Raw genomic sequence first — 26693 nt, 5'->3', positions numbered from 1 at the left:
AATACTAAAATAATAATGTCTGAAAGCACTGACAGTTGTATACCATCACAATTTTCATGGGTTTTGGTTCAATCACAATTACTAAACCATTGGGATGCTCAATCTGTAAGCTTGATGTCTGTGTTTTAAAACCATTTAATACGTTTTGCACACCTGTATGTCAACTGAAAGATTTCAAAGGAGTAACTTTTACTGATAAGTAATAGACTAAAATGTACAAGAAAAAACCCCAAAGCCAAAACCATTGCCAGTGTGATGTTACCACACTGGGCATTTTCTTGGGTATACCATTTCTTTAGCAGGACCTAATTTTTACAGAGCTCACAGAAATTCAGTTAGCAGAGGCATTTTAAAGAAAAATCCATCTTATTGAAAGACTTTTCCAGGCAAAAATCTCTAACTGTAACCTAAAGCAAGAAATAAGTCACTATACATGCCATCATTTGGTTTCCCTCCTTATGCCTTGCTTTGTTCTTCTTTCCCTATACATTCATACTAGTTCATCTTGTGAACTCCTGTGTCTCAAAGCATTTTTAAACCAGTGAACAAAGGGAATAAATTCAGGAAGAATGAAGGAGGGAAAAAGAAACCTCTGACCTGGTATTACCCAAAAAATAAACAAACAAAAAAAAGACACTAAGATGAAAACAAAATAGTGCCATGGATTTACATATGGGGTTTTGATGGAAACTAGGGCTGGGTTTTAAATCAAAACTCACCATCTCAAAACCACTTCTTTTCATCCGCCTGCAGGACTTGAGGTAAGTACGTATGCGTTTTCTGGCACGCTCTTGATACTCAGGGAATTGTCGCCTGCATGAGTCAATGATAGCCTGGATCTTTTCTTTGGGCTGCTTAGAGATTGGGACCATTCGGTCCAAGTTTTCATCTACAAACAGCCTGACAAACATCTGTTGGCAAGAGGGAGACAGAGGAGATGGGTTTGGAGGGTGGCTCTCTTCTCTTCCTAGCTTCCTGTCTTGATTACTGATAGGAAGACATTTTTTCTATCCACTGAAGAGCTTTGTAATGGGAAGCCAGAAATATTAAGCAAACAGTTCTTTAAAGGGTTATTTTAGGGGGGCTGATTATAAAAAAAGACAAGAAAAGAATAGTCTATAGGATACAGAACTTGTGAGATAAACCAGAACAGACTGTGAAAATAGGCACTACTTAAGTTTCATTATTAACAATAAGCTGTGATTGCTAATCATTTTATTGAACTGACTCTCACTTTTTCTTTGTTTGAACAATTGCTTGTGTTTTCATGCATAATTACATACATTGGGAAAGCAATAGAGAACAGCTGACCACTGGAATGGTCTTCTGATAAACTAGCTACAGCCCCTTTCCATTCAGTGGGTGAACATGCACATACACACATCCACATCCACACACACGGGTGCACACGCACACATACAGAACAAAGCTTTGTTTTCCTCACTGGTAAAGATGGCACTCTGCCTTAAAATTCTAAATAAAACACAGTAAATCTGTCATCTGTTGGCGAGAGTTTAATGTGCATTAAAATAATAACTGAAATAAATCCTGCAAATTAAATTAACGTGCCTTTAATATTGTCAAACTTACCCATAAATAACAATGTAAAAGGAATAGTAGAAGTAAACAAGACGAGTGCAAGAGGACTTACATTAAAAGCTTTCAGTCGCTCAGCTTCTACCCCGTCTGATTCATTGACCTTCTCAGGATCTTCCTGCTCATCATGGTCATCCTCATCCTCATCTCCTCGATTCAGAGACAGGTCTTCAGCACCTCTGCCTACACTCTCATTCTTGCCAGAGTCATAGCTTGAATAGCTATGTGCAGGGGACTGAAAACGGACAAAAATAATATGTTTGTAAAAATTCACCATGGAAATAAGGTCTACTCATCAAAAATGCTTATAAATATTTAAAGAATTCCATGATTTCTTTTTATTCTTTGTTCAACATAAAGTGCTCATAATCCTTGTAAGAGTGAACAATTCACAATAATATTCATTTCAGTACTTTAAAAAAATGTAACCAGCTGCAAATTCAGTAAATCAATTAACAAATGTATTACCTACGATAATTACGTTTAACATGAGAACTTTGCCATACAGCCTTGCTTAAGTACTACATACAGAAGTTTCTTACAAATACCAAGTTCTTTTTATTAGCCAAGATGTAAATAAGGGGCAGTTGATTTGGACAAGACTCTAAAGGACTAAAAATTACACATTTTAAGGCAAAGCGGATTTAAGTAGGAAACTGATATTCATCCAATCAATATGAAATATTATCAAGAGCTGCAATAAGTTATTCAAAACATGGAGATGATTATCTTCTAGTTTCACTTGCAAAACCCCAAAATGAATTAGAGTTGTGTACATTTGTTAACATTTTGAATGCTCTTCTGAGAATCATACAGTAAAGCCATTTTCCCTTTGCAGAGCAGTATTCAGAACTTTCCCCTGGGCAGAAAAGCAGCTTGCTGGATAAAACAGATGACCATCTCATTAAAGTGTATCCACTTGTAGGACCAAAAAGTTTTAAATTACCAAAAGTCAATACTGTGAATTTTTCCTTGCAGTATCAAGACTTCAGTTACCTGTTTCCTCTGCATACATTTCAAACTGCAGACCACAAAAAGACATCAGTAATAAAAAAGCCTTCTACAACTTAACAGTTTAACATCAAAGCTTTCCCCCTGTCACACAACAGTATCAGAGAGTATCATCTTCACCAGAGCCATCAGATTCATGTTAGGTAATTCAGAGCACAATTTTACTTCTATAATATTTTAATCCTGTAATATTTCAATATTTTCCTCTCTTGCTTCAAAGCATACTGTAGTCTATTAACTTCAGAGAGTCCTGAATCAGGTGCTACACAATGAACTTCACATACATGCTTTTTTTAGGTGCCTCCTGTCTAAATGTCACCAAAAGTCAGGAGCATAATGCCTCAATCAGAAATACATTTCAAATACTTAAAATCACATGCTTTGATCTACATTCTGAGCTTCCTAAAATTTTCTTTATTTCAGGGTGTTTTCACCAATCACAGCTGGGCATTGAGGTAAGAGGGAAAGGCCAATAAGACCGTTCATCTTTAAGGTATACTTCTTGCTTTATATTCTTACTCCAGCTTCTTATTTTCTTTCCCTGTTTTCATTTCCAGCTTACATTGGTACTCTGTACATCATCAGTTTTAGAGGCACTCCCATACATTTCCATGCCTTGCCTTAACAGCACTCATACTCCAATCCTCCCTTTTTTATCTATCCTCCCCAGACTATATTCTCACAGTACTAATCCCCTGGAATTCCACTTTTTAATCCTTAATGCTCCTAACATCAGATCTTGCAGCCTCTCTCAACCCCTTCTTTGAGTCCCTTCACTCTCTAGACCACTCTCCATTCCCTAGACCCTTATAGCAGATGTAGGGAGAACGAGAAAACATCAAAAGAAAACAGAAGAACCAGACTCTGAGTACAATCACCTTCAACAAGTAGCAAGCTCAGCATCACCTCTTCTCTCCCTGCAGTCTATGACTGCACAGTTATGAGGCAAGAAGTTAGCCAGGGTTCAGGATGGCAGATGTGAACTGGCATGGAAAGATAAGACTTAGGAGAGCAGCAAAAAAACTCTGTCCCTTCTCTTGACACACTGATATTTTATTCTGGGAAGATGATGAATATCTACACTACCACCCCTTCAGATAACTCTTCCTTGCAGCAGGTGTTGAACCCATTGCATTATCAGGCTCCAGAAGAATATGGTTCCATCCTGATAGGAGATGACAGCTATAACTCACCAGAGTGTCTAGCATATATAAGCAATTCTATTTAACCTGGCCAATGTCTACCAGAAGACCAACAGCTGCAGCCTGGAAGAGTGATTTTCCTTGATCCTGAAGAGATTCCAGAAGAATTTTTTTTTTAAAAAAGAGTTATAATTAATAAGTTGTTACAATTATTGTAATTGTGTCCAAGTGCTATGCAGTAGAAGATCTGACCTAGACTGCAAGACTTGTTCTTTTGTGCTTCTTCATTTCACCTCATGTTACAGCTATATAGCATGCAGAAGGGTTCTAGATAATCTGGGATTCTAGATAATTAAAAAGCCATTTCATGTGCTAGGCACCATATAAAGCTGTAGAAGCTACTGCCCTGAAGAAGCCTACTGTCTGAAACCCTTGTTCTGCAAACACTTGATTTCGCATGAGTCATTTCATCAGACTAAATCCAATTAGACTACTCATGTGCATAAAGTTAAACAGATGCAAAACTGATTTCAGTATGTACATATGTTTGGGCTGGATGCCAAGATCATAAATTATGCACCAGGATTGAGATTTGCTTTTGTGAAGGAAAGAGATATAGGCCAAAATGGATTAGCTATGTCTCTCAAAAATGCAATAGTTTGGTTTTTTTTTTAAAGAAAGCATTGCATAGAGACCCTTGTCCAATGTCTTCTCCAAAATATTTATTTCAAGAACAACTTTAGCATTTTAAATGAACCGTGGAGAAAAACATACTCTGAGAAAGTTGTATGGCAGGAATCCATATTTATTCATTGTGGATTTGAAGACTGTGTACAGTACCAGGAAAAAAAAGTGGTTTTTTTCCTAGCTGTTTCGTCACCAAACTGAGGGAAGAGGTTACAAAAGCCAGTTAAGAATAAAATTTCTACCTTTTTGTATTTCTACACAGATGAATATTGAGTCAGAGAAGGAGCAGACTGTTTCTCTCACTTGACTACTCACTTGACAGAGTGTTGACTCTGCAGTTGTGCAGAAGCCAATAAGCATTTTCTTTTGGTACTCTATTAAGCAGCTGCAGTGCTAAACAAACACGGAGTAGGACCGCAGAGGACAACTTTTTCTTTTCCCCAGTTTTAGGTGTTGCACTGTCCTTTCAAAAGGCTACTCCCATCTTTGCCAGACAGGAACCTGCTCATTCGGATTCCTGTACAGCCCTTGACATTTTTATGGTCCTGCAGTGAACTAGACTGGAGAAGTGATCCTGGTTAAAACGTATTGGGGCTGTTTTGGTTTTTTTTCTTTTGCTAGTCTGTTTAAGACCAGGATCAGTTCTTGGCTCCAGTTCACCACCTGAAAGCACAAACCTTTGTGCTGACAGGAGGCATGAGCATGGAAGCAATAGAGGGAGCATACACATCTCTGTTGACAACAATGCAAGATTAAAGCAATCATGGAGTAGAAGCATTAGTACACACAAGATGTTTCACAGGTGAAACCTTTGTGCTTAACAAATGGGGTTTGGAAAAGAAAATGACAGAAATGTAAAATGAGAAATTATTCAAGGAGAACAAATGAGACCAAGGCTAAGGCCAAGACTATTGCCTTCCCCAAACATTCAGATTATTATAAAGTTGTCTTAAAAATACTAAAATGTTGATAGGCATATTCTGGCCGCTTTGTCCTTGACTTTTTCTGAAGGTTCTGAGTTCATTATTTTAATCTCTTCCTTGCAATAATAGACACTTCTGCTTTATAAAAATGAAGGTAAAGGTTCTTGCCTACCAATCTGCTTTCAGGAGCTTGTGACATGAAATATCAACACCTTTCCAATATATTACAACTCAGCAACAAAAGTTACCTGAAGTAAGGTAAGTGTCAAATCACACAATAAAAGACCTGGGAGGACATCACAGTGTCATCTAGTTCATCTTGCTGCCACAGAACAAAGTCAGAAGGTCATTTCTGACCCCTGTTTGTCTGGTCGTTATATTAAGACTTCTAGTGACAGAGTTGCCATGCATCTCTCAGACAATCTCCATCAGTGTTTCACCGTCTTCAGAATTATTAAAATATTCTTAACACCCACCTCTGACTTTCATAAACAGTACTAAGCCTATTTCTTTTTCACCTATCTACCACATATCACAATAGAGGACAGCTGTACCTAGAGAAGAGAGAATTCTCTTTGCTCTTTACAAGAATCTTTCAGACATTTGAAGACTGTTTTCATGTCCCCTCCCCTCATCTTCTCTTCCCAATAAATTCATGCATGCTATGAAACTCAATGTTTTCCAGATTCGTAATCATTCTACTGGTCTGCTTGGGATGTTCTTTCTTTGGTCTGAAACTCTCTCAAAGAGCAACTCCCAGCAACTGACAGCAAGAGACTCTTGGCTATCTTGGTGAGTGTACAAAGAAGGCTGTTGATTACTGGACCAAAAGTTATTCAGTGACAGAAAGTTAATTACTGAGGCTGGTTATTTGTATGACCAAAAATTGGAGAAATCATGGCTTTGTGTTTTTTTTAAAAACTCCAGAAGGGAAAAAAAGACCCCACCTTTTCAGGGAAAAAAGCCTCTGAAGGAAGTGCAGCAGATTTTTTTTTTAAATTAAGCTTAATTTTTCACATTGACATTACGTTTCACATTTACATTTAGTTGGATAGTGTGTAATTCTTTCAGTTATTACTTTAGACACTCATAAATCATAGCACTCCTGTGAGCTGAAGAGATTTGGAGATGTGAAAAGTTGGCAAGACAGTAGCACAGGTTTCCATATTGCATGGAAAGGAAAGGAGCTGTGAGGTAGGCAGAGATGAAGACACTCTACTGGCTATACACGATTGTTTTTTAGAAATCTGCCTCCACATCTATAAGAGTTACTAAACAAGATTTTTTAATGAGTAAAGAAAACCATAATGTAAAGCTGCAGAGTTCTGCTTGTCTCCTCAGTTGTATCTCCAAATCTTTCTTCCTTCTCTTTCTACATCTCAGTCATTCCCCTTGTACCACTGAATACACAAAAGTCTACAATTTCAGCAATTATTCTTGCAAATCAGGTGTGCTTTCCCACATATTTTCCCATGTGCTATTGTGCACACATATTTTTATAAAAAACACTTCTATGATACAGAAAGGGATTAGAATATTCTGGTGACACCAGGTTTGATTGCTTTGAAGACTTTTTTCCCAGAATTGTCAATTAAATTAGAACTTAATTTTAATTTTTTATTTCATATTTACATTTTTAACTGATTCTTCATTTGACAAGGTTTTTGAAAAAAGTATAACACACTGGGTTTTGGTGAACTGACTGTGAATAAGAAGCATGCATTTTATTTTACATATAAACAAAATTAAAAGGTTAAGCCTATAAAGTTAAGGGGAAAATTATGTCCTATATCTTCCCCTTAAAATTATATTTGAAATTTATGTTGGATTCTCAGAGTTCTCCTTTCTTTTCTGTGCAAACTGTGAGTTTTCCATATTGCACAGAACTTGCCTACAGGAGGTAGTGATTGGGGTTTTTTTACATTAAATCTATAACATACGTAATATAAATAACACATTAGAAAACATAAAATACATTTGGCACATATGTGCCCTTTTGGTATTAAAAGAGATTAAACTATGAATTCAAACATTCCCATCTTTTTCTCCTCAATTCAAACAGTAAAGCAGGAGGCGTAACTGGAAAGTTAAGGTTCAGCTATTATCCTAAGCAATCCTCTTTCAGTTTTTTACAGATAAAAGTTCAGCTCTATTATTTTTCATTAATAAGCCATTTTTTTCCACAATTCCTCTTAAATCCAATGCCTTTCTCTCTTCCAGACTTTACTGTTATTATCCTTTTTACACGGCCCCTTTAAACCTTCATACGGTCATGTGTGTGGAACTTTACTGCCCATCATATTTTTCTCATTACAGAAAAGACTGTGAAGTCTCAAATATAATTCCAGCATCTCACCATTTATTTCAAGATCCAATTAACCTCATTTTTATAAACCTGTCCCACATTTTCTCAACCTACCCATATCCTTGCATCTGACTATGACCAGTTTGCTCCCCTTGTTACACCACAATTGGCCTTTCCAGCTCCTCCATAAAATCTCACCCTTGATAATGGGAAGGTGTCATTGTGTATAATTCTGCTATTTGGAGCATGAGGATAACAGCATTTTTACTGGAGGAATGGAGAGCTGAAATCTAGACTATCATAAGTTTGACTCCATAAAAGTGTTATCTAACATGTGGAGTGTTGTGGAGTAGACTGTGTAAGACATTTATACACAAAACCTGTATTACACTGAAATATTAAAAGATCTTTTCTGTTTGCTCTGTGTTAACAATGTGAGCTCCAGAAAGACAACTGTTTAGTTCCTTACAATAGGAAATAAAAAGATTTTTCTCCTGAATTATCTTTGACATGGTCTTTTCCCCAGAGTCATTGTTTTTACAGTAGTCACTGAGAGAACAGTGACTGTTCCTAAGACTACCTGCTCATTCTTTCTCAGTAATTAGCCAGTCTGTATCACAGTATCTGCTTATAATATTAAACAGAAGCACATTTATTAGCAATAAGTAAACTGTAAATTACCCAGACACTTTCATTCCAGCAGGATTTATCTGGATACATAGAAGTTTGGATAATTGAAAGATAAGAAATAATTGAAAGACAAGAAACAATTGAAACACACCCCCACCCCCGAAACACAGATCTTCCTGTGGTATATTTTCTCCTTTTAGCTGAAATATAGACTATCCTAGGTCTATCACCACTAGTATTGACCAACATTATTGAAATACATCACTTTGCTCTAATAGAGGTAACCTCTGAAATTAAGTAAGAGAGTGAAAACAGAGAGGCAACTGAGGTTTCTGTCAAGTAGAAGAATGAAGTATATTTAGAGACAATAGTTTAATGAGCTTCTTTCTAATTTGTCCACAACCAATCTCTTATTACCTGATTCGGCACCTTCAGGAAGGCTCCTGCTCTCTCCCCAGCTATTCTGGAGAGGGAAAATTCTTGGAGGATCAGAGTAAGTATGTCCAAACCTCCCTAGCCCACCAGTGTCAAGAGTACCAGGGCAAAGCCAATTTAACAGAGCAGGAGACTTGCCTACTTCTCACAGCTTTTATTTTACAAAAGTGTTGGACTTCTAGAACTCCTTTCATTGATGTAGGAAGACAGGTATTTTCAACCAAATACTGAAAAACCCTAGTTACAAAGCCCCTAATAACTGGTCATGTTGTAAAATGTGGCTGCTGTGTTTTTGGCAAAAATACAATGTCCTTTGTGGGAGTTGAAAAGTCAAAGCTAAATAGTGATAGAATCAAATAAAAGCTCTAAATTATTTTTGGCATCATACACTGCTATTTTTAAGCTTTAAAAGGATCTGTGAATTTGAGAAACAGAGGCTGCCACATAGGAAATCTCCATCACAAACTTCTGGATTTCTGCAAACTGTGAGCCAATAGAGGATTTAAACATTTCCTGTAGTACACCCAAAATCAAACCATAAGATCTGAATGAAGATCTCATACTCTCGTAAGAGCCTACCTTATCAGAAAAAGAGAAAACCTACCTTATTATCAAAAGTAAGGAAACTTCATGAGTGGTCTCCTAAGGACAGAATTAACATACATTATAGGCACTACCATAGCTCCGTGAAGCCAACAGCCTGGTAGTGCCCCATGGAGTTCTTGTCCTTTTGTCAAAATGTATTAATCAAAAACTTCTACTGAAAAACTGCCATTTTTAATTTTTGGTGAAATTTTGACCTTTTTCCAAGAACCTTTACCTTTTCCACCCAGATTCCACAGCCTTCTATTTGTCATGGTTTTTTTTTTTTTCTTTTTTGTTTCCTTTAATAAATTAAATAGTGACAGTTTATATGGGGATTAGAGAACATTTTTCTGATGAAATATACTTCATTGACTACTGAGGTTCACAGTACAGGCAGGTAGTGAACATTTTTGACCACCAATTCTTTAGTCAATTGTAGACCACTGGCTGGTAAGAGCTACAAACTATTTTGCAAAAACACTGGGCTATTAATTTCTTCTCATTCTATTTAAATTGAAAATAAAACCTCTAATGTAGGCAAGACATTGAGGAAGTAACTAAGATGGATAAGACCTATATAAACCTGAATATCACAATGACAATCACAATGCAAGCTTCAAGACTCTCACTCCTCTCTTTGCAGCCTGTCCTCATCTAAGTGACAGAAGAGTAAGACATGACTGAACACATCAGCAGGAGTACAACAGACAGCTGAGTTTCATAGGAACTCTCCTGCAAGGAAACAGCAGAATCCCTGACAAAACTCAGTCTAGCCATCAAAGGCCAAAAGTGCTACCCCTATTGTTAGAAAATATCCCAAACTGCTGCTAGCTTTCAAAACAAAAGTAGTTGCTGAATACTACAACTGCAGTCTGGGCCTCTGAAGTCTGACTTAGGTATGAAGTTATTGTCAGCAAAAGCAGGAATTGAGATACAGAAGTGAAATAATTTGTTGAGTAGTAGTTTAAATGTCCTAAGCTTACTGTTTTATTTCTAGGATTTTAATTTCTTAGGGGTATCTGTATGCAGGGAACTAATGTTACTGTAAATACAAAAGAGCAGTGTTTCTTATCAACATGGCATCATTGGATGCTCTATTTTGATCTTGAGCATATTGCTGCTGGAAAACCTAAGTAGAAGAATCCCCTTCCCCACTTTAGCAGTGAGGAATACAAACCAGGGAATACAAACCACATGCAATTCACTGGTTTAGTCACAGGTCCCTTGTCAGACATCTACAATGAACTAGAAAATTGCCACAATCCTTGTTCTTTTTTTCCCTCCTTTGCTATTCCTTCTGGTCATGCCCCACGGTTCAGTTTAAACCATTTTTTCCAAGCTGCTTTCTCCTAAAATCTTTCATTCTTTTCTTTCTCTTTGAACTCATTATGTTTTTAGTTCTTATTGCCTCATTCTCCTCTTGCATTGTTCTCTTGACTCTCATACTATTTCCTTCACATCCTCCTCCTTAAACTTCTCTCCGCTCCCTCTTGCCATAAGTTTAAGCTGTGACACCAAAAGGGTTCAATAACCTGTTTTCTTCTTCAATTACAAACATGAAACATAAGGCTATTTTTTCAAGTCCCAAAGCATGAATCTATACTGGGAAATTATGTGCTTATTTGTGAACAACATCCCTTGAATCTACAACTGTCAGCTACAGATGAAGTCCTTGCTAAGAGAACTACAACCACAGAGAATCTAAAGACTTTGTACCTGCCCCTTTACTCCACCGCCTTTTTCTTCCTCTCACTCTTTACTGTGAAGTTTTCTACTTCTCCATAGCAGCTCAGGTATATGCAAGGTCTTTCTATCTGCAGAGCAATGTTCCCAAGGAGCAAACACATTCTCAGGCAAAAGACTTCAAATTATATCAGGAAGGCAGGAGATAAGAATTTTTTTTTTGACACTTACTTTCACCCTGCTCCTCTGTCTCTGTGTATCCCAGGGAAGCTGGAGATGGAAGCTACGCAAGAGGCTTCCAGGTTGTACAAAGTTTCAAAAGAAATTTCCAGAGAGTAGCGGAAGAAACAGATGCAGGGATAATAATACATCACCACTGCAGGGTTTGTGTGTCACAAGAGCAGCAGCAGCGAAGGAGGGGAGCATTTGTTTTCACCAGGTAAAGAGAAAGAAAGCAATGAAGAGAAAGGATGCCTCTGTCCTGTTCTTGCCGGGACTTTGGCAAAAGAGTGCTACTTGAGGTCCAGGAACAGCTGGACTTGCTAAACACACAGTTACATGCTGAGCTGTGGACCTGCATTTTCTAATAAGGTAGGAGGAGCAGCATTTTTTTATCCTAAATCATATGATTAAGAAGAACACAGTGCACAGAACAAAAGTGGGAAATAATGAGGAACTAACAATTATGATCAATATGAGAGGAAAATGGTTTAACAGTTGACCTTTCTTCATGCACTTTTTCTGAATTTATCGTAAGTTCTTCCCTGTGCTGATTTCCTCTTTCTACTTCACTCCTACACAATGGCATTTCAGAGGTTCTCCCACCTTCCACCTTTCCAGTCTGAGCATGGCAGAAGTGCAAATGTTTGGGAAGGAGATTAAAAATCAGTTAGTGGAAACAGTAGAGGAGGGAACTTCAACTCACCCATCTCCATCATTTGAGACAAATTTAGGCTCTCCCTCCTTCAGTTTGTGTTGCTCAGTCAGTACAGTCATGTGCCAGAATAGGCGAGAGGAGACTGTCCTGTCACTGCTTCTCTTTTGATCATGAGAGTCTGACCAATCATTTACATCTTCAGAAGTACAGATTAGAGGAAAAAAGACAGTAATGGTAGCATATTGAGAGACAGACTCATGCAAAAAACCAAAGCCAATTAATGACATGCATGTATCCCAAAATAATCTGTTCAGTACTGAACCATTTATAATTATCCCAGTGATGACATATTAAAGATTGATTGGGGGGGGGAGGCGGGGAAAGCTAGGAACACAACATGGGCACAACACTGATTTGTTGCACATGCAAGAGAGGAGCATACTGCTTACAGAGAAGTATAGGGCACAACTAGAGAATGAAGGATCAGCTTGTTCTCACTTTTCCTTTCTGCCTCTTGCCTCTATCTGTTTATAGTAGCAACCTTTTTTTTTCTTTGCTGAGCTTTATAAAATGTCTCTGGAAGTAAATCAGCTGGATTGTGTTAGCAACTAACCCTGGGAGACAGAGGTTAATTGCCTTAATTATAGCTTAAGGGCCAGGTGGGGAGATTTAGAACTTGAGACACATCAAGCAGGGACAGATGACGACAGGGCTCCTAAACTTGGGGGGACAGGATGGGACTGTTTCCAGTTTGCAACAGTCTGAGTGATAGTGGAGCAGCTGAGATGTCTGTAGCTGAAGCTGATGGAATAGATTACTGATTAGTTCCCTACTTATCTACCACAAATAAATCTTTAGACTGGTTTGTAAGAAATGCATGTAGTTTGACCCTCCTTGTTTAGGGAAGGAGAAATAAAGCATTTATCAAACAAGTAAGCCAGATGTACTGCTTGAGGTTAGCACATGACAGCAACCATAAGAATATTGCGGGAGAATTCCTCATAAAGATAATCTCTAGCCATTAGTTCTACAGACCAATGCATCCTTAGGATTGATATAAAAAAAATCACCAAGAAACAGAAACAACAAAAGAACCTTTCAGTCCTAAAGCTATTCTGGCTGTGCTCCTGCTGAAGACACGGTCTGACATTTTGGGGGTGGGGATGGAGGACAATATTATAAAAAGCATTAAACATGACTCCCAAAAGAAAAGGCAATTCCTGATCAAATTGTTCAGGGAACCAATTCTAGCAAACAACACAGTTGTGTTGAAGAGCAAATGCTCTTCCCCAGAAGAATAGGAGATCACTGTAGCCTCCTAAATCCCTACCAATATCATAGCTTTCATGGTACCATCCTGAAGAAACCAGAAACTCTCATTGTAATCCATAAGTTTACCTGCTCAAGTTGGTACAGCACTTTCTAATTTGTACAAAGTGTATATATGATACAAAGATAGCATGGCATAGTGTAAGCTCCCCGAACAGCTGCTGTTTGGAAAGGAAATTGCACTTCCGAACTCGACTCTGTGCTGCAGTACTCTCTGTGATTTCTTGTAGTTGTATAATCTTTGTTTACTGCAAAATGTTTCTGCCACATTGGTACTTTGAGCTCAGTTAGAGGGAACCATGCGGCCATTAAGCAGCACAGAAGTTTCCAAGATGATCTAATAGACTTGGTCTGTAAAAGCTTAAACTCATTTACAACAAACAATATTTTTAGCTTCTATTAGGAGAGATATTTTGAGTTGTAAATTCTAGGGACCACTTTGTTACATGTGTTCACTTTAGCTTACTAAGTCAGTGCACAAGGCTCAGCTCTTATCACCATCCAGCAATGGAGAACTCCCCTTGCAGAGTAGAAAATCTTATTTGGCAAAATTCCACTTCCTCCAAAAAACACATTCAGTCCATATTGTTGTAGAGGAAGAATTGTGGGAGGAAAACCAGCTAGAAATATACCAGAAAAATGGAATAAATCAGAGCAGGCAGTGCATTTTCTCATATCGGTATCACCACTCAATGCCTGACTATGGAGCAGTGAACAGCTATAAAAACTGCTTTGGATCTTGCTCCAACCCAAATGATTTAATCTTTCCCCCCTGCCCCCAAATTCAGGGAAAAGGGATTCAATCCTATATTAGGTCAGCTTATTGCATGAAGAGAACTAGCTGAAAAGTTCCGATCCAGATGTGAACTGGCCTAAAGCTTTAAAAGTTTGTGTCTGTTTCTATTTGCTTTCTTATGTTATATGACTACTACTTTATCCTTACCTTCCATAGTTCAAATTGAAAGAACAAAGAGGAAAACAAAATAGAACATATTTTTTAAAATAAAAATAAGTCATCCATATGCCTATCTTGAGGAAGTGCCCCCTCCTCTCATGCTGCAGCTGCCTACACTGCGTGCTCACCCACTCTCCTCTTTCACAGAGCTCTACCTGAGTTCAAGACATGCAGTGCTGTGATCTACAGGCTGAGATCCTTCTGGAGTATGAGTGCAGAATGTAACTCTCATCTGTTGCATTTTACTAAACCCAAATACAGGATGCACAGAATGTGAGGGACAGAAGAGTTTTCTGTGAACACCCCCCATCATTGTCACTGGAAGTGGCATTGACTCTGCTCTGTTGTGTGGCCAGGCCACAGATCAAGAAACCAGTAAGCAAGAATTTTAAAAACTGAAAGGCAAGGATCACTTTACTAAAGTTCCCCTTCCCTAGTGAGTAACCAGATTTAATGAACCTAAGTAGAATGATCTCTTTTGCACATGCACGATCTGTGCAGTCTTTCCCTTAGTGTGCCAGACCTGCTGCATGCATCCAGCATCATCAGCTGGTGCTGGCATCCCTGCAGCTCTCTGAACTTTCCTGCATGAAACTTGCTTCCTGCCTAGTGAGCCACATCAGGAACAGCTCAGAGATGATCACATAGAGCAGAAGGTCATGTGCGGTCAAAAAAGCACCCATATACTTGAAGCTGGTTTAGCTGTCAGGATTTGCACTGTGATCAATGTACCAAGACTTTTTATCCCAAGATCTTTACTGGTTCCTTATGATCGATTAAGTCAACAGTGTGTGAGCTAAGGGTCAGGGTACAGTCTAAATTCTGTGGATTTAAAGATAGCTGCACAAAGCAGTAAACAAACTCATCTGCTCTTCTTGTCTTACTGATTTTTGCACACAAAAGTTCTTGAGATTCCCCTGATGTGCCTCTAGAAAGCATCTCAGCTGGCTATCTAGGTAGGCACTGGACATTTGGAGCCATGAGTCTCTAAACGTAGGATTTCTCAATGAAACTGTGATTCAGCTTGCCAGAAGGAACTTGTAAGGTGTCTGAAAAGGCTACAGTGTATCTGTTTTGTAGCTAAGGGATTACAGTCAGATTTTCTAAAAGCCAGATGAAAACTTTATGACCCAGAAAATGGTCCCCAGATAGACGGTTTCCTGAAACACATATGTGCCTGTGCAATTTTTACCATAAAGCTTTGCAATGCCAGAATTTATAAACCAGAAATGTCTACTTGTCTGTAAGGCAACATCTCTAATATTACTTTGTGTATTTTGCTTTCCATTCCAACTTGCTAAACTACTTGTCAATCTTTCAGTCAACAAAGTAAATACAACAGGATTTCCTTTTGTAGACCCTCGGCCTACAACACCTATAGTAGGGCTCTAGTTGAACACAAGTATCTGCTCACATGTGGCACAGGACACTAATAGCTTGTTTTCCACTGTTAGAAAGTAACACCACACAGGCAATGAAAGCATATAGAAATTGGTTTTCTCTCGCAAATATGACCTCTTCAGTCTTGTCAAGAAATTTTGCAACTCCAATACTACCGTTTTAAAATGAATGTGATTATATGGGTTCAAGCTATTGAATTTTCCTATGCAGTAAGTGCTTTCAACAGTGCCATAAGCAACAAACAAAATACAGGGATGTGACTCACTCTGGCAGTCATAGCTCATCTCTATGAGTCCTGTAAAGGAGTAGCTTTAATATCTGCTCAGTGATTAGTATACAGAAATATCCAGCATATTATACTTCAACAAGTTTATCTTCAAAAAGTAGAACTGAAGAAATCTGAAATCCTATTGACTTATGTCCTAGATCCCCAAGTCCTCACCGGCATGCCTTCTCCATTTCACTCCATGTCTCTCCCACTTATTACAGGGAAAGAGTTCATGGCTTGTTGAGGGCTGGGAGGGTACTCATTGCCCAAGCAGCTTCTGCCTCTCACAATGAAAGGCCCTCATGAAGACAGTAACCTGGGTCTTTCTACTTGAGTCAAATGCAGATTTTCACAGAACTTGTAGCAACTCAACATTCTCAAGATTCCTACCTTATCAAATTAGATTGAAATTGGTCAATATTTTCAAAGGTTAAGCAGGGACAGACAAACTGACAGAGCATAAAACACTTCCTTAGGAAACAAAATCAAGACAATGATCAGCACCACAACAAACATCTTTTCACATTGATAGAATAAACTGCACCATCTGTATAGCAAACCAGTATTTTTTCTGGATAAAACTTTCCTTGTAACCAAGCTTTTTAAAAACATTTCTCACCTGGGACATGAGTAAAACAGGAACAGTCTGTCATAAAATCTCAAAATAACACTTTGCATCTAAACATATTTTTATGGAAAGTCATACTTTGAAAAGATCTAACAAGTAACTTGCAAATTCTTGCTCTAGGTAGAATGAATTTCAAAGTGGTGTGTGGGAGGTATCCATACAGAGCAGAATTCCACATTTATTAGCCACTTCCATAGCACTTTGAGCAAGTACTATTATTTTTCTGGATATATGTACAAGTATGAATATGTTCTGTGGCATTATTATGTAGTTCAGAATACTGAATAAGGCTGGGAGATAATTTTTTTAAAATTTATTTAATATAATTTAACCTCACAGCTTGACTGAAGGCAAGAAATATAAAGTGACAGTTATACAAAATCTGTTGAAGGCATGAAATAACTTTCATGAAAATGATTTGATAAGGTGATGTTCTTAAAAAGATTCAACTTTCTAAGTAGCTACTTTTATTTAACAAACCTATGAGAGGTCAACCAATGTGTGAAGCAATATGTCTATGCACAGCCATGCTCCTTTTAACACACTGCCTTCCAGGGCCCTGCTCTTAAGACATTATGTGCGACAAATGGACCATCCAGTAGTTTTTAATTGCTAATAAATTCTGCATGATATGCTTAATCAAAGTTCCACATGAGTTTTAGGATAACCCTAGCTTTCTTTAAAACCACAAACCCCCAAGTCTATAAAGCTGAAAGCAAAAATTTCTACCATTTACCATTCAGCCTTTCAAAAGCCAGAGAAAAAAATACACAAACTACTCTCCTTAATAGCGTTATCAGTGTGAGAAAACTACAGAAGAGCTTACAACCTTTTTTGCTAGACCACTCCCTTTTTACTACCTCAGACTTCTTGATCTGCAAAAGAATTCCCTACAAGCCATCCCTCAAACTCCAGAGGGAAGATGAAGGAAGCTATATTTTCTTCAGCCTTCCTCTTCATGATGCTTTGCCAAAAGCGGGAATACAAAATAAATATCAGTGGAGTCTGGCAGGTCTACTCTCACTCCAGAAAATGGAGCAAAACCATCCAGTTGCAAAACTTCAAAGACCCTGAGAAATTTCTGTTTTGTTCCCTCACTACTCCTTGCCAAAGGTTTCTCATTGAAAACTAACCACAATGAATTATTTCCCCTACCACCACTCCCCATACATTTTCTGATACGTTCATGCTAATATCTTAAATAAGTAAATAATCCTTATTTATCATCTTGTTGAAATTAAGAAGCAAATATAGTAATTGCACACATACCATGAAAAGTGTTGAAGTGTTGGAAAACTCTCAAGAGGAAACACTACATCAGTTTGTTTTGCTTTGTGGACTACACTCACTATTTTGAGGGTCAGTGTTTCAGTAGCTGTTTTACAAAAAGCCTTGAAATAAACCTGAAGCCTATTTATCTTATTTTTTCCTATTCTTTGTGTGCAGATAAATCAGCCTCCAACCTGACACTTCTTGAGTAATGTTTCTACAATGTATTTTTTAATTATTTTTTGATCCTAAAAAAAAGCAGCACTGGTCAGTCCTAATGACCACAGGCAAATCCAGGTCTTGGCACATCTCTGAAGATCTACAGCTGACAGGAGGATCACGGGGCCAAACTTAAGTCTTTGCTGCCTTATGTTTTGCAGAGCTCATGTTTCACAGGTTTTAAATAACTGGAGCTATGGAAACACTCTTTATGCCTTAACTTTGTGCACCAGAAATGGTTTACCTTGGTTAGTGCTTCACTTGATCTGATCTTTGAAAGCTGCTCTGCCCTCGATTAACTAATTCAAAGTAAGAACATGTTTTTTTTTCTGGAAGGATGAAAGGCTTTAGGGTAGGATTAGTGAGTCCATTAATTTTTGAAATTAACTGCCATCCTTTTGCCTTCCTGTATCTTGGATCTGCATGTCCACTAAAGACCGAAGTAAACACCTCTATAGTGTAAGATAGCTGGCTGTAGCCTGAGCACAGCCCAAGGAAATTTGCCCTTTCAGAGTTAATACAAGTCCTCCCAGGTGACATAGGAATGGGGTCTGAAGCTAACACTTATTTTTTTACCACTGCCACTTAAAACCCTCTTACATTTTCTGTCATTAATCCATACCCTTGTCAGAAGCTTGAGGCACCTTTGGGCCTTATTTTTTCTGGCCACCTCTCCTGGGACCTCTACCTCTGTGCTGCTTCTCAGGAGCCCCACTGAAGCTGAGCTATGCCATGGTCAAGTGCGGGCCAGTGGTATCCCAGGCTGTTCCTGGCTTGTTGCCTGCCCTTCCTGCACTGAGCTGGGACCTGCCACCCCCTCCTGCTTGTCTGCTGGTCACTGGGCTGTTGGTGGGACTTGCTACTGCCAGCAGCCCTGCCCTGCAGGCTGTGGGGTGCTGTGGGGCTACATTGGCATCAGAGAGGGTACTGCCCTTGGGTCATGGCCACCATCAGCTCCCTGATGGCCTTCCCTTATGGAGGAGCCTCTGTCTGACAATGCTGATCTGATGATCAAATCTGCTTTAAGTACTGACACACCGTTTGCATAAAGATCCCTTCAGTGCTCTGCTGCCAGTCTTGCTTTTGAACTGCTACACACAGGATCATTTCTTTCCTTGTTCTCTACGTAGAAAAATTCTTGGAATAGCTTCTTCAAAAGTACCATACAAAAGTATTATTGCATCCAATCTAGTCCCATATTCAACAAAATCTACAGCAAATCTGCTTTGTGAAAATACTACTATTTTTATTTTGCATGCTATTTGCTAAATTAAAGTCTCCATAACATTATACTGGTTTCTCCACAGTTTCAGAATTTTTCCTCCTTTTAATACTTTAACAGGTAAAGCAATGACCTGAAATGTGTGTTCCCAAGATCAGATAGGGAATGTCTTCTATTCTTGCCAATCTCACTAGTTGTTCTAGTCAATAAATTGTCTTTCAGATCCTTTTTTCCTGAAATGAACAATGACAACAAAAGGTCACTGAACTAAAGCAGTGGTAACATAAGACTCGGACTGTGAGCTGGGTTTTGAATAGGAGCTGTTCTGACTTCTTTATTGGCTTTTGCCTTCATATATTGTAGCAGAGGCAACAGGAGAAACTTCTGCTTCTGCACAAGTGTAAGAAGAAATATTGAAAGTCATGAGATCGTGTTGGAATAAACCTGTATGAAGAGATCACCATACAGAGTGGATCCACCTTTCGAGCTGATTCTCTCAATAAGTAATTATGTAAGAGATCACAACACAGTTGACTTGGATTAACTTGTAAGGCTGATTGAGGAAGAGTTCCCAAAATGCAGGAGACAGGAGGTAATAATATAAAAAGTCATTTATGCCAATTACAAGGAACAGGCAGATGAAGTGAGGGCCTAAAATGGCTGCATGGCAGCGGAAATTTCACATCCTGGTGACAAAGCCATTTTAAAGAAGGAAGGAAGAGGGAGGCTATTGCACACCCAGCCTCTGACCTGCTGCAGAAAGACTTTGCAGAGCACTGCAAGACATGGAGCACTAGCAGATGTTCATTTTTGCCCTCAGCTCTGTATATTCCTTGCTATTTAAAGTAAAAAAAAGCTCTTAATTTTTAAATCTTTTTTGTTTTCTATGTTACATGTTTCAGTTAACACTTGCCCAAAACCCAGTGAATTGTAAACATAGTGCCCAACTGCTGTAACACCAGTAAGTGGTATATGTAAGCTACTGTGGGATCTGTTGGTGTCAGCATTAGTTATACGGCTTTGGCGGCTGAAGCATATAAGTTTTAGAAAATGAGCTGCTGGAAAAAGAATCTGTAATTTAAAGATGTGTATAAAGGCACACTGTCAGAAGCACTTGCCAGAAACACATGGAAAGTACATAGGCCTACTAAGTAGGACATAAATTTAGCAATCAGGAGAGCACTCAGCCAACCAAGCTATATATACCAGCATTGTGAAACAAGGATTGTATGGTAAGAAGTAATATTTAAGGAGGAAGTCAAACAAATGGCTTGATGCAGGTACACAGATGCACACACACACTCATATTTTGTACATAAATTAGAAATCTAAAGTCCAATGCTTCATGGATTTGAACTATTATTTTGACTTTTTTCATAATTAAGCAGAAGAAATCACACTGTCAAATAACTTCAGACAGTTATTCTGACACTTCTACAGTCTCGTCATCCTGCAGTTCTCTCAGCTTTGGCTACATACTCATTACTTAATTCAATCAATGATCCAATCAGCAAATGAATGGCTGTATCCATTCCAACTCTGAAAGTCAGGCCACGTTCTGAGACACCTCTAAAGAAGTTCAGAGGCCAAATGTTGGTCTCCTATCCTCAGGAATATAAAAAAGACAATAGCATCAACGTAAGTGGAATTAACTGCAGTTCGCACCAAAGTACCTGAACTTATCCAACTGTCAAGAGAGGAGCCTATACGGATGTGCAAGACAGTTCTCAAAGGGAAACAGATGACTAGGTGAAAGGCAACTGACCCCCATTGCTATTTTAGGATGGAAGAGCACTGTACAGTGCTGGCAAGTATGACACAAGGTCAGTGTGAGACACACATCCTTCCAGAGAGGTGTATGCTGGGCACAGATTACCTTAGGTCCCTACAAGAGTACCAAATGTCCATCTCTATGCAACTGAATCCCATTCTGCTATCTAAAACCAAGATGAACTGCCACAGCTGCTAACTTCTGTATTATCTAAATACACTATACAGGGACACTATATGACTAAATTTAAGGAAAGCATCTAACTTTAAGGCAACTAAGGTTTATTCACACAGGTATTAACGATGTAGTCCACAAGATCTCTTGTGTATACATATGTACGTTTTCATGATGAGGGCTGGATAGATTTATCAAGACAATCAGTGAAATTGTCATCCTCATGGTTCCAGCAAAACACAAATTAAAACAAACATTTTTTAAAACTGCTTTGAATTTTAGCTATGCTAATAAAACCAGAGGAAACTTTCCAATGGCTATTCAATTGAAGTTGAGTCTGCCTCTTTACCCTAACTGAACAGTAATGTCTGGAGATAAGGATTAGTACTGCGATTAATGTTCAGGTAGAGCACACAGGAAACAAACGACTTCTCCAGCTTTCCTACAGATTGTTTGGCTTTAGGAAAGTCAATTAATTATGTCATGCCTGTATTTACTAATCAATAGACAGTGATGGAATATGCTTGCCTCATGGGACTGATCCAATGTTAAGCTGATTTATTTTTATTGATGTTTTCAGAATCCCAAACATGCTATGTAAATCCAAAGAATTAAGATATAGGAACATCTAGCAATTAACATATTGGTGAAGGTGTAAATAACACACTCATGTTGCATAAAGTTATTGTGCACAGAATTATCTTCTTAGAAATAGTATATCCTAAAACTTAAATTAACTGTATGAATTCTAGATGTTAAATGACAAATGTAAAAAGTAACACTGCAGCATCATATACAGTTAAAGGACATAACTATGATAAGATCCTGCCACCACTGACACTGCCTACCTCACATGGGCAGAATAGATCAAGTAGAGATAACTGAGTGTCTCACAGTTGAACAGTCAATTCACACAGTCTAAATCAATTTTTTAAATTTGCTATTTGGCATATATAGCCCTAGATATAAGTTCTTGGTACTTTAAACATCATTATAAAGTGAGCATTAAATAGGGAAAAAAAATCAAAATCTAAACATAGAAACAAAGAAACAGAGTAAAAGCAAAGAAGCATACTCCCTGCCAATTTCCTATTAAAAAAGGGAAAAATAAGGAAGACAAAAAGTGATCTCAACAGAGTTTAGAGATAGTCTTATAAACTACTTACCTCTTATGCTAATAAGAATGATCTTGAATTGGCATAGTGAGTGCAGTAAAAATAAATATCCTGTCCTGGGTTTTATACCCCAGATCAGAAGTATGAAGGGCTAAGTACTGAAGACTATGAAATATAGACATCTGAGCCAGGTTTTTCAAAAGCTTATGCCAGGGAACTGGCAGTCTGAGAGTCTAAAAGCCTTTTTGGCTCGTTAAGCATTCAAGACACTTCTACAGATTCATAGATGTTAAGCTCAGAAGAGAATGCCTGCACTGTAGAACATCACCTGGTAACTTTTGAACAGGAGAGAACCGTTGTCACTATTTTCCTAAATAACACAATCGTGCCAAATAACTTGCAGATTAATTAGAACAAATATTTATAAAACTAACAACTACCTTATGTAGAAATTTTTGTATAATAATTAACTACTTGCATATGAATTGTTGGTTACAATCATTGTAAAAATGTTTTACCCCAATTGAAACCTATCTTAAAAAAATAAGTTACATCTGCTGAGTCTTTTAATAACTTTGTCTTCTAAAATAAAAGACAATCTATTAACTGGTAAGAACCAGTGAGATCTGGGAAGTCTCCACTGCTTTATCTCTAACAAGGTAATTCCCTCTTTGTGTAGCAAGTTTTTTAGTTCCTCTGCATTTTGTCACTTATTCAAATCCACTATAGCTTCCAATATATTTTTTCAATATTACTTAAACCTGTATATTATGTGTTTCCTGAAGGCAGGGTGGACACTTAACTGCATGATTATGTACAGAGGTGGATTTTAAAAAGCATCTAATGAACCACACAGAAGCATCAACCTTGTGAGACAGTCATCTTTAAGGCGCATCTGACACAAGAAGCATATTCCAAAAGATGCCTGTATCTCATTCCTCCATCTCTCCATCTCCCATCTGAGCCAAGAGGGTACGAGGTGGCACACATGCCCCAGACTCATCTGACTTCTTTTCCATTAAACACAGTTATTTCCTCTAAGCAACACACTGGGGGAAACAGGAATTTTAAAAACCTTTATTTTAGTCATTTAATACAGTTTTTCATACAGGCCAGTCCCACGGAGTTCCATCTGCAAAAGATTTTTAAGAGCGTATGACTAACTGTACAAAGTGAGACAAAGATACATGCATTCAGAGGGGGTCCAAAAAAACTTAGATATCACTGATTCAGCACAAAGGCCCAAAGAATATTCATGTGTCTTTTTGAGAGCCGATATAGAGCTCATAGTATAATGCTGAGGACTGAGGACAGGCCATTCTGGGGTCATTGGTGGTAACCCCTAAGGAAATCAACTTACCTTTCCCTGTTTTTCATGCAGATTCTTTTATCCATCCTGAGACTGTACGGCCCAGGAGCTCAATGGCAGAAGGTACAAGGCAGAAATTCTGAATAGTTCTGCAAGGGATCTTCCTGATGGACTCAGACAATTCCCAAATGCCATGGGAAACACAAAAGGAGGAAACATGTTACTTCACGACCTCTACCCAAATATAAAATGGAGTCAGAAGCAACAGACAAGATATCATCCTGATTTTAATTAAAACACACATGAAAGACAATCACACACGCTTGTCTACTGGAGCACCTGCACACAAAGGTTAGGTGTGTGTCGTTGCAGGTGCCTCAACAACAAGAGATACGAGCTCTTCGTATGCTCCTGATTCATCTGCATGATTCCATCAACTTTGGGCATGGCCACTGGATATGACTGTTCTCATCAGACAAGGGGAAAAAAAGAATATATAAAAGAGGTCTGTGTGTACATGTATATATGTATATGAAGGGAACAGCATGTATTACCCATCAGATCCAGGGAGTAGCACATGGCATATTCATGATTAGAAGAGTTAAGAAAACACAGACTGAATAGGTGTGAAGGGACACTGGGAATGACAGTCTGTGACCAAAGCAGTCGATGAGAAGAAGCATCTATATGGGAAATATTCAGTTGTACCATGCCAAGATCCAAGCAACAGCTGCAGTATTTCATAGAAACACTGTAAGCTCCAAGAAGCAGCAGCTTAGTAAAAACTCTAAAGATGCATACGGAAATCATCCAGTATTAAAATGTTTCACGATATGTCACACTTACATGTGTGGAATGAAAACTCATACCAGTTACAGACCACTACCTTTCGCTGCATATTTTCATACTTGCTCATGTTTTCATACTCTTTCATCAGTGCCCAGTGAAAAGTAAAAGTTGACTGTTTACACAGTTGTCAAATAGCAGTTTCCAGGATCTTTTGCTGATTGCGCAAGAATACTGTTCTGTAATATTTGTAACAGTCAGTGGCTTATTCATTACCACGCATTTTGAAAAATTATTTGATCGCTGACTTTTGACTGTGTCTAATAAACATTGCATACATTTCACAGCTTTCAATGCTTACCTACATCACCATCCACTCCCTGACTCAATAACTAATGTAGATGTTGCTTTTTTAATTGTTGCTTTGAAGTATTCAAAATTAGTCACTGTTAGAGGTGAAATACAAGGCAGGATGTTTTGATGAAACATATGGCAGACAAAACGTCAAGCAGACTGATGGGGATTATTGGAGGTTGTTCTTTTTTACTCCCTATACTGTAGGGAGTAAGATACTGCTGGAAACCATCTGGGAAATCCACCTAGCAAATCCCTTGTTGTTGCAGGGATCTAGGACATCAACAATGACTCCAGTACCTCACTTTTTTTCTGGTGGCATATTACAGCTGCACCAGTTGTTTCTTATAAGGGATGAAGGTTATTAATCCAAACTTCATGCACGTTATGACGTTTAGTGAGCTGAACTGTTACAGATCCTCTTGGAGTAAATGTCTATTACCTAGGTTGCCATTTCCAGAGGACTGGACTCTTTTCTGGTAATTGGTATTATTATCTACATCTACTATTTTGTTCCTAAAAACAAAATTTCAGATAGGCGTTCCTAGGAGTCTTTGGAAGCAAATGGAGAACAGAGGAGAATTAACAGAAAAAGCTGAAGCAGCAAAAGGAGGGTTAAAAGACTAGCAACAATGATGAAAGAGAACTAAATAGATAAAGTTGAATTCTACTTCTTCCTTCCTCTATTAAAAAATGGAACTATTCACTTCTCTCACATCACCTTGCAAATCCAGTTACATGAATAAGTATCCAAAAAGCATTCAGTGTTCTAGTGTACCTAGTTATTCCCAGCAATTGCTATAGAGGGAAAATGGAGAGCACACAAAAGCACAGTTTGAAGGTGTATCAAGTATTCAGCAAGACATTTGACTACTGGCATTGATTCAACAAAAAACAAGATTAGAAAGTGAGATGTTTGTAAGACAACTAATAAAAATTATATTTATTTTAAAACCTCAGCAATATGTTGTTATAAAAGTCATTAAAGAAATAAAGAAAAAGTAAATCTTTGGCTTTCCTCCCTTTCTTCTGCAGCTGTCTGGGTATATAGAAAATAATTCAATATCAGAATTAAAAATTGGGGTAACATTTCAGGATTATCAACTTCTTGAATAACAGTACAGTTTTGGAGGAGTATAACGTGTAGAAAGTGGCCAATTATCAAGCCATTCATCACAGATTAGTTTTGAGGATCAGCTCTTCAACCTCTGCATCTGAAAAATAAAAAAATGACAGTTCATCAGTTGTAACTCATATCAAGACTAAACACAATTGCAGTAGGTAGCAATTACTGCTGTCCCATTATATCTTGCTCAATTTACCATCAAATAGTACTTAATCTTTCAAGAGCAAGATTTGCTCTCAGTCTTTTTCTAGTTGGTAGAGGAGCTGTGTATGTGATAACAGAAGGAGAAGAAAAAGCTGCAGTGAATCATTTGACCTGGTAGGACTTCAACACAAATTCAATTTCCTTCCTAAGAAAAAAAAAAAAAAACAACAACAACAAAACACAAAAGCAAGAGTTAGGGATTGAAGATATTCATTGTAACAAGGCCCAGCCTTGAAGGTATGTGTCAGGAACAAACCCTGGTTGAAGTCATCAGGAATTTGCCTGAAAGGTACAGACTTGGGTTCCCAGGCTGTTGAGTTATACAAAGTTCTTGGCTGTAAATGGGGAGGGAAGTAGTAATTTTATACACCTTACCTCACTGATTGCAGATGCACTTGATAGCTTTCTCTCTTGTCTGAACAGGTCTCCAGCCACTAAAACCAAGTTGGAAAAAGTCCCGCATCCCCTCCAGGTATAACTGCTTCTGTTTCATTATGAGGAACGAATGACTCCAGAGGTGAATGTGAATGAGGGTAGACAGCTGGATCTGTGAGTAATATACATGCAATCTGGAATCAACAGCACCTGATACTTGCCTGATATTTGACCAATGTGCATTTGTTCCTTTTAAAAAAAAAAACTTCTGAGAAAATTTATAAAAGGTCACATTAAAAGTTATTCTCTGCCAT

At 38.1% G+C, this 26693-nt stretch overlaps 1 protein-coding gene across 5 annotated transcripts in view; it reads right to left on the bottom strand.

Annotated features, from left to right (window-relative positions):
- Positions 1 to 26693, bottom strand: part of NOL4 (nucleolar protein 4) — a 200918-nt gene that overhangs the window by 47088 nt on the left and 127137 nt on the right. For 4 of the 5 annotated variants that reach the window (XM_074819979.1, XM_074819988.1, XM_074820004.1 and 1 more), the window contains 2 exons: positions 1652 to 1831; positions 720 to 911 (listed from right to left, as the gene is read on the bottom strand). In XM_074819979.1, the coding sequence (XP_074676080.1) occupies positions 720 to 911; positions 1652 to 1831 (372 nt within the window). The remainder of the gene's footprint in view (positions 1 to 719; positions 912 to 1651; positions 1832 to 26693) is intronic. The other variant, XM_074819996.1, reaches the window with a different exon arrangement.

Source organism: Strix aluco, chromosome 1, assembly GCF_031877795.1.
Source record: "Strix aluco isolate bStrAlu1 chromosome 1, bStrAlu1.hap1, whole genome shotgun sequence".
NCBI classification, from domain to species: Eukaryota; Metazoa; Chordata; class Aves; order Strigiformes; family Strigidae; genus Strix; species Strix aluco.
Note: the sequence above shows the minus strand (reverse complement) of the source record. Positions and strands in the feature narration are given on the sequence as shown.